Source organism: Leucoraja erinacea, chromosome 14 (genome assembly GCF_028641065.1).
Source record: "Leucoraja erinacea ecotype New England chromosome 14, Leri_hhj_1, whole genome shotgun sequence".
In the NCBI taxonomy this organism is placed as follows: Eukaryota; Metazoa; Chordata; class Chondrichthyes; order Rajiformes; family Rajidae; genus Leucoraja; species Leucoraja erinaceus.
In genome coordinates, this window is record NC_073390.1 from 44,444,289 (window position 1) to 44,457,903 (window position 13,615).

At 41.0% G+C, this 13,615-nt stretch overlaps 1 protein-coding gene across 8 annotated transcripts in view; it reads left to right on the top strand.

Moving 5' to 3' along the window:
• lekr1 (leucine, glutamate and lysine rich 1) overlaps nt 1-13,615 on the top strand; it is a 111,252-nt gene that overhangs the window by 67,022 nt on the left and 30,615 nt on the right. For all 8 annotated transcript variants that reach the window (XM_055646293.1, XM_055646299.1, XM_055646298.1 and 5 more), the window contains 3 exons: nt 595-676; nt 6,189-6,266; nt 6,359-6,562. In XM_055646293.1, the coding sequence (XP_055502268.1) occupies nt 595-676; nt 6,189-6,266; nt 6,359-6,562 (364 nt within the window). The remainder of the gene's footprint in view (nt 1-594; nt 677-6,188; nt 6,267-6,358; nt 6,563-13,615) is intronic.

The window sequence follows — 13,615 nt, forward strand, 5'->3', positions numbered from 1 at the left end:
TCTAGGCACCCACTACCTCTGTGTAAAAGAAAATATTTGCAGGTTTAAATTTTGTCCCTCTCACCTTAATGCCGTGCCCTCACGCCTTAGATATTTCCACCCTGGGGAAAAGGTTCTGACTGTCAGGTGGAATTTTAATGGAGCAAATAAGAAGAAAACTCTTCCCTCTGGTGATTGAGGTCAAAGCGTTTAGCTAATCAGTAGAGAATCCAGGAGAGAAGAAGAGAACTTCATCATGCACCTCTTCATGTTCATCCACTGAAGGTGAATTGGATAGATAATGAAAGGGGAAACTCTGTTGGGTTATGAGGAAGTGAAACTATTCAGCCGAGCCAACAGAATCGCAAAGGTCATCCAACTTCCATTCGTGTCATTTTATTCCACAGCACTTCTTTGATGCTAATTTACTGATTTGTTGTATCATTTGCAATATTCAGAATTAGAAAACAGCTAGTGATTTTGCTTGACTTAATTGATTGGTGAAATCGAAAAATAAACATTACAAAATATGCCACGGTGAACTTGGAGAAGGTTCTTTTGCACAAGCTAAGTCACAGAGCTGTTGTTAACACTGCCATTTATAATTTTCAACAGATCTGGAAAATCAAGTTAACACTCAGCAGCTACATTTCCAGAAAGTTACCGAGGAAAAGGAACACGGCAAAGAATTGTTACTGTGAGTGAAGAATATGCATCGAACAATTTTAGTCAAAAATAAGTGATTTCAATTTCAATTGAAATGTGTGATTTCAACTTCTTATTGTCACTGGAAATATATGGACATATACATGGAGAGGAAGGGTTTAGAAGGATATGGACCAAATGCAGGCAAATGGATCTAGCCCAGTATGCCAACTTGGTCGGCATGGAAAGGTGGGCTGAAGGCCCTGTTTCCATGCTGCATATCACTCAATTATTTGCAAATCCATTTCTTTAACATTTTCCTTAAAGCTGGGGACCACTGAAGAGATTTGATAGGGAAACTCACAAGGCAATCCCTTAGGCTTGCCATGAACCCGCAACAATACTCATCATCACCATTGGCAAAACAACAGCCCATGGAATGCATCTCCACTTATAACATGGGGTTCAATGAAAAATAAGATTTTGTTATGGCAAATTGTGACATGGACCCTTCCTAGGAATAGCCCCCCCCTCCCCCACCCCCTGTAAAGGGAGATTGGCTGTAAGTAGTAATCAGCTCACCCTTCAAGGGTATTTTGGGAAAACAATTAAAACAAGATTGATTCAGGGCCTAAGTTTTTTTTTTAACTGCCCTCCTTCCAAATATCCTAAGTGCCCCCAGTGCATTGTCTAGTCCTTTTGCCCGACTGAGGTGCTTTGCTGTGTAGAACAGAGCTTCAAGGAGTCGCCTCACACCATACCCCATCCGAAAGAAGCACACAGCTAAGGAACGCCACGCTTCGTTAGTCAGCAATTACCTCTTACTGGAAGGAAACTGTGTCAAATACCAGTCATGTTGTCTTCAATGCACACCATTATCTATATACATTGCAGGGCCCACCAGAGAAGCAGATAGCTATACTCCATTGATATGGTGTCATGAGGTCCCAGCCATTGTAATGCACAAATAAAGGCATGCAGTAGGTCAGATCTAACCTGTTAAAACACTCACAAATTAATTAAAACATTTAAGTACCACAAAAAAAAGATACTTTCCTTCCTCTTTTGCCAGGTAAAGAATCCCTATTGAAATAAATATAATTTACAACCAGGTTTAACAGGCGTATAATTGGAGAGCTGTATTCCCAGAGCACTATTTTATAACCCCAGCATGATTGGGAACTGCTGTTGGAATCCATAGGGAGTTCAGTGATAGATAACATCACCTACCACTATTAAATCTCTGCCGTACTGTGGGTCTGCAAAGTCCAAGACCTGGCTCTGTGAAGACAGCAGAACACCAGAGCTTCCCCTTGGAACCACTGGCCACAGCCAACTCATAGTCAGCATGTTGTGTCAGCATGTATGCTTCCAGCAAAGGTTGGACTGCTGCTGGCTACTTTTCCCATTTATTTTCCACACCAATAGTATAACTAGCTGGGATAATTCATCCCTGCAGCCAGCAAACTCACAGAACTGCCAAAGATTGTAAAATTTGCCATTTCCCAATGTTTTACTTAGAGCGGCACATTGACCAGTGAGGGGGAAATACAGCACATGTGCAATGTGCAGAAAAGGCAGTGTGTGAGCAGTACAGTGGTGCAGCTGGTAGAGCTGCTGTCTCATAGCGCCAACGACCCGGGTACGATCCTGATCTCTGGTGCTGTCTGTGTGGAGTTAGCACGTTCTTCCTTTGACGGCATGGGTTCCTCCGGTTTCTTTCCATATCCTAAACACAAACTTGGTTTGTAGATTAATTGGTCTCTGTAATCACTCGAAGTGTGTGGGGAGTGGATGCGAAAGTGGGATAAAATCTGTGTGAACAGGTGATCGATGGTAGGTGTGAACTCATTGGGCTAAAGGGCCTGTTTCTATGCCATATCTGTCAATCAATCAATGATATTAACATAAGATAGACACAAAAAGCTGGAGTAACTCAGCAGGACAGGCAGCATCTCTGGAGAGAAGGAATGGGTGATAATTTGGGTCAAGACCCTTCTTCAGACCCAAAGTTGCTCAATGATATTAACATAGATGGATTCAGAATTTTTTTTTTTTTAAATCAGTGTTGCCTCATCTGTAACATAGCAAGAGAACATAAATGTCTGAAGAAGGGTCTCGACCCAAAATGTTACCTATTCCTTCGCTCCATAGATGCTCTCTCACCTGCTGAGTTTCTCCAGCATTATGTTACCACCTTTCCCAACTTCAACAAAGCAACAATCACAATTCATATCTGGAGGGAAGCACAGTTGCCGTAAAATATGCAGAAGTTCACAAGCCTCTGCTGAGTCCAATTCTGAAGCATAATTGGGAATCTCCCGTGCAGAAGTTGAGAACTTCTGCATTGTTACAGCAATAAGTGGCAAGTTAAGGTTTCATTTTTAATGCTGCTCCACACAAAGATATAGGGAACAGGTAGAAAGAAAGGAACATTTACAAAAATAAAACGGAAAACATTGCGTATGTATAGAACTATTAAAACTTGAGAAGTGTAAAGTGAAACTAACAGTTAAGTTACCTCAACTGCTTGTGGGAGAAATATTGTGACTTCTGCCTCGACTGTGTTTTGCTTGTATCAGTAGTACAATATGTTCCATGAGTGTAGGCTGTAAAACATAACCTTGGGTTATTGATTCCAGTGTAACAGTGTCTAAGTGCATACTGTGGACTCAATGGGCTAATGACTCTGAAGATGAAATCATCTTGGCCTTATCAAACATAAGGTTTAGCACTATACGCTACCAATCCCAGATGTGGAGTCATTGGTATCGTTGCTTCATTGTAGGACACTGATTTTGTTAAATTCCTGATCTTAAACCAAGTATTGTGCTTTTGTATGTAATTTATTGTTCTTTGGTAAGTAATTTACTGTGCTTTTGTATGTCATTTATTGTGCCTTTGTATGCAATTTATTCTATATACTGTCCTGCCTTTTATCTGCTCCTTGAGTCAGTAATAAAAGTTAAGTAAGTAAGTAAGGTGCTTCTGAGAACCTTTCTCCTTCAGTTGTCTTAAAATTACAATGAATGTGCCTATTTGTAAGGTGCGTTTTCTCATGCCAATCTTACATTCCCACTGATTTAAACAAATAATTCTAGAAAATTGTTCTGACTCAGACAGAACACTTAGCCTTATTTTCTAGGTCAACTTGCCTTAGCTTTGTAAAAATAGTAATATACTCTGTAAGTCTCTGCTTTTTTACACACGTTGCTACAAATTGGGCAAGAATTACATACTAAACTCACAAAAGCAATGACTAATATAAGTATCTGGCTTCACAATTCCCTTCTCTTCTATCACACCTTGTTTCTTTTCAACTCTGGCCTTTGTCCAACCATCTGCCTCAAAACCCCTCCTCACCAGTATCCACCTATCACTCTCCAGGCTTTGTCTTTGTCTTGCATCTTTGATATTTTGGTTGGGAACCCTTCTTCAGTCTGAAGAAGGACCCGACCCAAATCGTCACCTATCCATGTTCTTCGGGGATACAGTCTGACGCGCTGAGTTAATCCAGGCCTTTGTGTCTTTTTTATTTCCAAAAATAAACTTTATTCAGATTTAAAAAATATATACAACCCAAAATCTGTGCAAAAATGTTTGGACATTCTTGGCGTCTATCCATTCATTAGTACTCTGTAGTGTTTGCACCTGTCTTAAGCATTTTGTGTCCTTTTTTTAAAATAAACCAGCATCTGCAATTTCTTGTTTCTAAAATTCAATATTCACTGTGAACCCTTATTGATGCCACACCTCATCTATACAAATAAAATTAATTTGGCATCAAGAACTTTTTATTAACTTATTTGATTCTGAAAACAGCAGAACAATTGTTATGATTTGCTTCCTTGTAACATTTAAAAATAATTCAAGTTTTGTTCCCCTCATTAAACAAATCATCACTCATTTATTCATATCAACAAGCTGGAACAATAGTATTTTGTATTTGCCTAACATTCTTCCTTGTAGAATTTTAGACTTAGAACTTTAATTCTGGCTGTTATCAGAACTTTTCCGAAGGTAGAAACTGGTGCATTTACATAGCATTGTTATCATAGTAAAATATCATAAATAATTTCACTGGAACATAATCAAATAAACTGTACAATACATGTAATGAGACGTTAGACAAACAACCAAATATCAGTTTAAAAGATGAGAGGTAAATGGGAAAACAAAGAGGTTCAGAGAGGAACCTCCTTAACTGTACGAATTGGACATGGTTCGGACAAGGCCAATGTAGTCAACCAAAGAGGGGTGAGGTTGCACAGGCATCTAGAATTGGGGAAAGCAGAATGCTGCCTGGATCAGATGGTATTAGTTATAAGGAGAGGTTGGACTAAATTGGATGATTTTCTTTGGAGCACCGGAGGTTGAGGAGATGTGTTAGGAATACAAAATGAAGACAGGCATAGATAGGGTAGACAGTCAGAACCTTTTTACCCAGGATGGAATTGCCAAAGATTAGAGGACATAGGTTGAAGGTGAGATGGGAAAAGTTTAAAGGACAGTGCAGAGCAAGTTTGTTTTACACAGAGGGTGGTGGGTGCCTGGAATTTGCTGCCTGGGGGTGGTGGTGGAGGCAGATATGATGGTGGCATTTCAGAGGCTTTTAGATAAGGCACATGCATATTCAGTGAATGCAGACATATAACCATATAACCATATAACAATTACAGCACGGAAACAGGCCATCTCGGCCCTACCAGTCCGTGCCGAACACATTTTTTTTTCCCCCTTAGTCCCACCTGCCTGCACTCATACCATAACCCTCCATTCCCTTCTCATCCATATGCCTATCCAATTTATTTTTAAATGATACAAATGAACCTGCCTCCACCACTTCCACTGGAAGCTCATTCCACACCGCTACCACTCCACTCTCTGAGTAAAGAAGTTCCCCCTCATATTACCCCTAAACTTCTGTCCCTTAATTCTGAAGTCATGTCCTCTTGTTTGAATCTTCCCTATTCTCAAAGGGAAAAGCTTGTCCACATCAACTCTGTCTATCCCTCTCATCATTTTAAAGACCTCTATCAAGTCCCCCCTTAACCTTCTGCGCTCCAGAGAATAAAGACCTAACTTATTCAACTTATCTCTGTAACATATGGATCATGTGCAGAGGAGATTAGTTTAATTTGGCATTAGGTTTGCACAGACATTGTGTGCCGAAGGGCCTGTTTCTGTGTTGTACTGTTCCATGTTCTATATTCTGGCGGTCCTGTTTCACATTTGTACTTTAGCGATACAGCGCGGAAACAGGCTCTTCGACCCACCGAGTCCACACTGACCAGCGATCCCTCTATACACTAGAACTATCCTACACACTAGGGACAATTTACAATCTTACTAAAGCCAATTATGTGGGAGGAAACTGGAGCACCTGGAGAAAACCCATGCGGTCACAGGGAGAACGTACAAACTCCGTACAGACAGCACCCTTAGTCAGGATCGAACCCGGGTCTCTGGCGCTGTGAGGCAGCAACTCCACCGTGCTGCCCCGTTCTTAAATGAAAGTTTTGAAAATGAAAAAGTTGATGCTAAGACTTTTATTTCCATCACAGGAATAAATCTAAAGAAGTGGCAGATCTTCTTTCAAGGCTAACTAAACTGGAGTGTGCAGATGAAGAACAGCAATCCAGGTACATGATAGGTCTACGCTTACCGTTGCATATTACTGGTTATGTAGCCAGAAAGTAATTTTGATTCCTGGTCTTTATGTTTTTTTTCACAGACATTGCAAGGAAATAAAGGAAAAAGAGGAAACATGGCTGCGTTGTGTACAGAAGTGTAAAGGCTTAGAAGAGCAACTGGAGGTGAAAGTCCGTAAGGAGTCGGAAGTGGAAAACCAATCTTCAAAATCTCTGAGTGAAATTATGACTCTAAAAGATGCCCTTGGTCAAGTGGAGGAGAAGCTTGTGGCATTAAAACAGGAAAGGTACATTCATGTGACTGGTGTCAAGTAAGGAAATTATCATTAAAATGTAAGAAAGAACGTTTGTGTAATGGCATGTCTATCTATGCAAATTATTTCAACTTTGGAAAGTCCCCACCTCCCTGAGATAGAGTCAAGAACAAATGCAGCACAGAAACAGATCCTCGGCCCAACTTGCCCATGTCAACCAAGATGCCCCATCTACGCAGGTCCCTCCTGCCCCCATTTGGCCCCTATACCTCTCACCCTTTCCTATCTCTGTAACTGTCCAGATGTCTTTTAAATGTTGTTATAGTACCTGCCTCAACTACCTCCTCTGGAAACTTGTCCCATATACCCAGCAGCCACTTTTTGAAAAAGTTGCCCCTCAGGTTCCCATTAAATCTTTCCCCTCTCACCTTTAACTTATGTCCTCTGGTTCTTGATTCCCTTACTCTGGTTAAAAGACTCTTATATATCTATAATCATGCTCATTGATCCTAACATGTTTCCATTTTTCCATCCATGTGCCAACGATAAATTGAGTGTCTGCACATTTTGCATATTATAGCGTATTTGCATCATTTTACAATTAATTCCTTGATACACAAATTTTTGGGGGGTGTTTTGTAATTATTTGAAACGATAAAATTCAAATTTATTCATATTGTTTCAATTGCAAATTTATGTTCCAAATTTCTTGACGTTAACTTGGTCACGTATAAATCAAGGTCACCTATAAATTTGGACTAAATGATCGAGAGGCATGCAAATTTATATTTTGGAATTTGATCATGTGAGAACTTGTTAGATCAGAAACAAAATACACGTCAAATTCTGAAACATTCAGGTCATTTTATTTTCTATTCATCTCATTTTCCACCATTTATGATATTAAATCAATTTTTAAACAAAATAATGGTGTGAACAAATAACAATAAGATCATTGGAATGCGAGTAGAAATAAACTGACTATTGCCAACACAGGAACAGCACAGGAACAGGCCATTTGGCCCACAATGTTTGTGCCTACCATAATGCCACATTAGATGAATGGCTTCTTTCCATGGAATCACAATTCCATGATTGGATGATATTAAATATTTAACGTTTGCATAATTACCATTTAGAAACGTTAAAATGGCCTCTTGTATTTCTGACTGCTAAGAACATAGAACATAGAAAATAGGTGCAGGAGTAGGCCATTCGGCCATTCGGCCCTTCGAGCCTGCACCGCCATTCAATATGATCATGGCTGATCATCCAACTCAGTATTCTGTACCTGCCTTCTCTCCATACCCCCTGATCCCTTTAGCCACAAGGGCCACATCTAACTCCCTCTTAAATATAGCCAATGAACTGGCCTCAACTACCTTCTGTGGCAGAGAATTCCAGAGATTCACCACTCTCTGTGTGAAAAATGTTTTTCTCATCTCGGTCCTTAAAGATTTCCCCCTTATCCTTAAACTGTGACCCCTTGTTCTGGACTTCCCCAACATCGGAAACAATCTTCCTGCATCTAGCCTGTCCAACCCCTTAAGAATTTTGTAAGTTTCTATAAGATCCCCCCTCAATCTTCTAAGTGCATCAAAAGTGTGCATAACCTGTTAGTTCCTTCAAGCTTGTTCTCCAAATACATGGGGATAATTGTTTAGACTAGACAAGAGTGGCACAGTGGCACAGCAGTAGAGTTGCCGCCATACAGCACCAGAGACCCAGATTTGATCCTGACTAGGGGGGCTGTGTGGGTGAAGTTTGTACCTTCTCCCTGTGACCGCATGAATTTTCTCCAGCTGCTCCAGTTTCCTCCCACACTCCAAAGACGTACAGGTTTGTAGGTTAATTGGCTTTGGTAAAAAAAAATGTCCCTAGTGTGTAGGATAGTACTAGTGTATGGGGTGATCGCTGGTCAGCACGGACTCTGCGGGCCAAAGGGCCTGTTTTCACGCTGTTTCTTTAAACTAAACTAAAACTAAACTAAACATTAGCAGCGTGCTTTATCCTTAAAATGGTGGGGAATTGCTTACAGAGAGATAATCTAACATGGAACATCTTAATTGGTGAAGTTCCAAGCATAAGGTAGGGACATTCCCAAAATGCCAAAAGGTAAAGAGATCATACCGAGCTCTTTGGATGTCAGAAGAGATAGAGAGTATAATAAAACATTAAATAGAGAATGTATGGTGCATACCAAGTATATAAATAAAGTGAAATTCAGGCTGAATATATTGAGCTGAGAAATGGAATGGAAGAAAAACTAGTCGGGCAAAGAAAGAATAATGGATTAGAGCAGCAAAAGGGACTTAAAAATATTCGACGTGAATGTGAACTGTAGCTGGGTGGTAAAAGAAGAGGTGGGGCTGATAAGAGACCTAAGAGATAGTCGTGGAGTCATAAAGTATTTCTGCCATCAAAGGCACATTATGCTGTACCTCTTCTTCTTACCGAGTCCACACACAAGATTAGAAGTTGTTCAGCCAGAGCAATGGTGTCTGTCTTGCGCTTCTTGTGCGTGGTGGTAGAAAGATAGGTAAGAACAGGGCCGCGACGTGAGCACTCTTTCCTTGACCCAATGTCGTGCCAGTTGTGGAAGAGGTACCCACTCAAATCCAGCTCCATGCTATGGTTCTTTATTTGCCACATGTACTGAGGTACAGTGAAATTAATTTTGGTATACAGTTCAGTACAAGTATCACTATACATAAGCAATTGGAGACATATTAGATAAGCATCTCAGATACAGTACAAGTTTATAGCAGTAGTACACTGAGAAGGTATACAGAGTTGCCAGTTTGGCACCATTTTCAAGTTCCTTGTTGTAACTGCAGGATCTTGATTTGACCATGAAGGTCTGTTGTCCTGGCGGCGTTGCAGGGTGGGCCTGGCCAAGCTTAACCGTGGTGTCCTCTGCCACTGCTCCACTGCTGTAGGCCGTGTGCTCGGTCTCCAGGTCCAAAGTCCATAAAAGGCACTTCAGAAAACATCCAAATACCCTCATCATAATTTAAGTGTTTTTGCCTCAGGCACCCTTTCAACAACTGATCTCAAGAAAACCCTACCACTGTCTCATTTGCAACCATTTTATCTCATTGCCACTCTCATCCTTTCACCAAATACTTTGAATCCATGCCCTGTATGATTGATCCCTTTGTTAAAGGAAATAGGGCCTTCTCATGTACTCTTTATACAGCCTTCACAATCTTTTTACATTTCAGTTTCGTCTATTCCAAAAAATCCTTTCGCTTATTCAATCTTTCCTCGTAACTATATTATTCCGGTCCTGGCAAACCGCTTATAAATCTCTGAATCTCATGTCCAGTCTGGTCAAATCTTTCTACAATGTGGTGACCAGAACTATAAGATATATTCAAGCTGTGGTATTACAAGCCTTATATGGAGTTCTGGCATAAACTCACTGCTGTTGTATTCCATGCTACATTTCAAAAAGGAAATCAATTTTAACTTTTTAAAATGCTAAATCTGACAAATATATTCCCATTTAGAAAAGTTAATTTACTTAATGCTCACCATTCTGATAATAGCTGTTATCAGGCAACCGAACCATCCTGCCAACTAGAGAGCAGTCCTGTGCTACTATCTACCTCAAACTATGTTTAATCAGACTTTACTGCACTTTATCTTGCAATAAACATTATTCCCTTGATCATGTATCTCTACACTGGATGAAACATGATAGGATGGCTCGATTGTAAACATGCATTGTGCAATCTATCTATCTATATTACTAAAAATCTGATCTAGACCACTTCCTGGTGTTCTGTATATTGATTTTAGAAAAAAACGCTGCCACTCACGGCTGTGAGTTTTGGCCATCTTACCCAGAGTCCCCGCTCCACTGCGCAGGACAAGAGGATTTTTCCCATCGATGAAAAATAATAGTTATTAGTGTATAAAAAATGTTGAGATTCTCTCTCCTGAAGGCCACGCCCCTTCCTGATGGACAATAAAACCCAGAAAAACCCTCTGGCCGTTGTTCCAACCATCTGCCTATCAACCCCCCCCCCCCCCCCCTCCCCGCCTTGCCTGTGTCCACCTATTACATGCCATGCTTTGTTCTGTCCTCTCCCTTAAGGGGTTGGACAGGCTAGATGCAGGAAGATTGTTCCCGATGTTGGGGAAGTCCAGGACAAGGGGTCACAGCTTAAGGATAGAGGGGAAATCCTTTAGGGCCGAGATGAGAAAAACATTTTTCACACAGAAGAGTGGTGAATCTCTGGAACTCTCTGCCACAGAAGGTAGTTGAGGCCAGTTCATTGGCTATATTTAAGAGGGAGTTAGATGTGGCGCTTGTGGCTAAAGGGGTATGGAGACAAGGCAGGTACGGGATACTGAGTTGGATGATCAGCCATGATCATATTGAATGGCGGTGCAGGCTCGAAGGGCCAAATGGCCTACTCCTGCACCTATTTTCTATGTTTCTATGTTTCCCTCTTCCAGGTCTCGATCTGAAACGTTACCTATCCATGTTTAGTTTAGTTTTGAGATACCGCGCGGAAACAGGCCCTTCGGCCCAACGAGCCCGTGCCGATCAGCGATGCCTGCAAATTAACTCTACGCTATACATACTATGGACAATTTATATTTACACCGCCAATTAACCTACAAACATGTACGTCTTTGGAACATTGGAGGAAACCAAAATATTTCAGAGAAAACCCACGCGGGACACGGGGAGAACGTGCAAACTCCATGCAGACAAGCACTCTTCATCAAGATCGAAACCAGGTCTCTGGCACTGTAAGGCATTAGCACTACCGCTGCGCCACCGTGCGCATCTACAGAGTTCTATAAAGAGGCTGCACGACCTGCTGAGTTATTCCAGCACTTTGTGTCCTTTCATCTAATTTCATGTCTTTCTTGTTGTCTCTAGTTTTATTCTTCATTACCTTAGCTATATTGCTTTCTGACTTATTTATATCTATCGCTGTCTCAAACATGAATAATATTTTCTTGGACTTTTCCTTAATGAATATGTTTATTTGCGCCACTTTTTCACAATGGCACAATGTTGTTCAGTTCCCCTTTTCTCTCTTATTTTTTTTTTTTAGAGCTATCCATATAAATAAATTGCTGTTGTGCAAGTCATGAAAACAAAATAGAGCACACGATATTCAAGGCTTGAAGTCTTAAACACATATCAGAGATACTGATTCACTAACAAGTGGTAATTGAAGACTTCTGACTATGAGCCCTGTGCATTTTAATTTAATTACATAATTATACCTAGTTTCAAATTCTGTATCGTGTTCGAGGATAAATCCAATACTCACATCATCCTTGGAAAATGAATGCAGGATCAGATGTTGTAGCCAGGAGTTCTAGAGTCATACAGTGTGGAAACCAGACCTTTGGCTCAACTCATCCATGCCCACCAAGATACCCATCGAAGCTAGTCCTATTCGCCCACATTTGGCCCATATTCTTCTCAAACTTTCTTACCCCTATACTTGTCCAAGTGTCATTTCAATGCAGTTATAGTATCTGCCTCAACAACCTCCTCTAGCAGCTTGTTCCATATACCCACCATATGTGTGAAAAAGTTGCCCTCCTCAAGTTTGTGTTAAATCTTGCCCCTCTCACCTTAAACATATGTGCTGATATTTTGGATTCACCTACTCTGGGTAAAAGACTCACTCTGTCTATTCCCTTCATGATTTTACACTTCAGTAAGATCGCCCCTCATCCTCCTGCGTTCCAAAGTCCTAGCCTGCCCAATCTTTCCTCATGGCTCAGGCACTCAACATCCCCGTAAATCCTCTCTGCAACATTATGACAATTTAGTGTGATGAAGTACAGCACAGAAAGCCTATTTTTAGCTTCTCAGGACTCGGATGAAATATGAAGCATTAATGCAGTCCACATGGGCAGGATGTTGTTTCCACCAAAAACAGTCAATTCCTTTTCTTCAATTATTATTGCCAAAGTCAAGATCCTCATGCCAGCAGCCAGCTAGAATGATGAAAATTGGATAGCACATATAATCGTGATCCCAAATATTTGATATTTCTGGTCCTTCTTGAAAAAGTGTTGGACCTTTCTCACAAATACACCTCTCTACATCATCGTCTATATCTCTCATTTCCTAACCAGTCTGAGGAAGGGTCTTGACCTGAAATGTCACCCATTCCTTCTTTCCAGAGATGTTGTCTGACCCGCTGAGTTACTCCAGCATTTTGTGTCTATCTTTGGTGTGAATCTGCAGTTCCTTCAGATACATTTAGCTGATGGCAGAGCTGCCTATATCTGAGCTAAGCAAGGGGGCTAGAAATGAAGGAGCAGACGATGTTGCACTGTTGTCGGAACGTTGTTGCAGCATGATACATATAAAGGGAATGATAAGGTTATGGAGTAATTTGTAGATTCACTGATTGTCCACCCTATCTTGCAGATCCATTCATAAATTATTAAAGAGCATGTAAAGTTGTCCCGAGACGTCACCTACTCCATCTATCCAGAGATGCTGCCTGTCCCGCTGAGTTACTCCAGCATTTTGTGTTTATCTTCAGTGTAAACCAGCATCTGCAGTTCCTTCATACACACGCTTCCGGGTAACGGCCATGCCTGCCAACCGGAAGATGGTGGCGGCTGCAGCAGCTCCCCCTGCGGGCGGCCTGAGGCCCGGCTTCCCCCAACGCCGCCACCCGTCTCTCGGCATCCATCTTCCCCCGCACAATTAAAGCATGGAATAGCCTTCACCCTACCGGACACAACTAAATTTGAGGTAGCTCTTCTTCTCCAAGAATCCTTTTTTGCTTACCCTCTGCCACCTCCAGTTTAAATTCCATTTGGAATATTTTGGAGAACCAAGAACCAAGAGATTGACAAGTTTGCATTAAATTAGAAATTTCCCAAACTACTTTTATTTCAGGAAGAAATTTTCCATCAAATCTGTCTAAGCACAATTATTTAGCATTCAAACATTTCTATGCGTAGACTAATTGATAAATCAACAGAAAAAACAACGGCTGACCAGTCCTGCAAAGCCTGTCAATTTAAAATAAATTAACTATGACCAGATTCAGGTCTCAAACTTTGGTCGATAAAGTTATGCCTTAT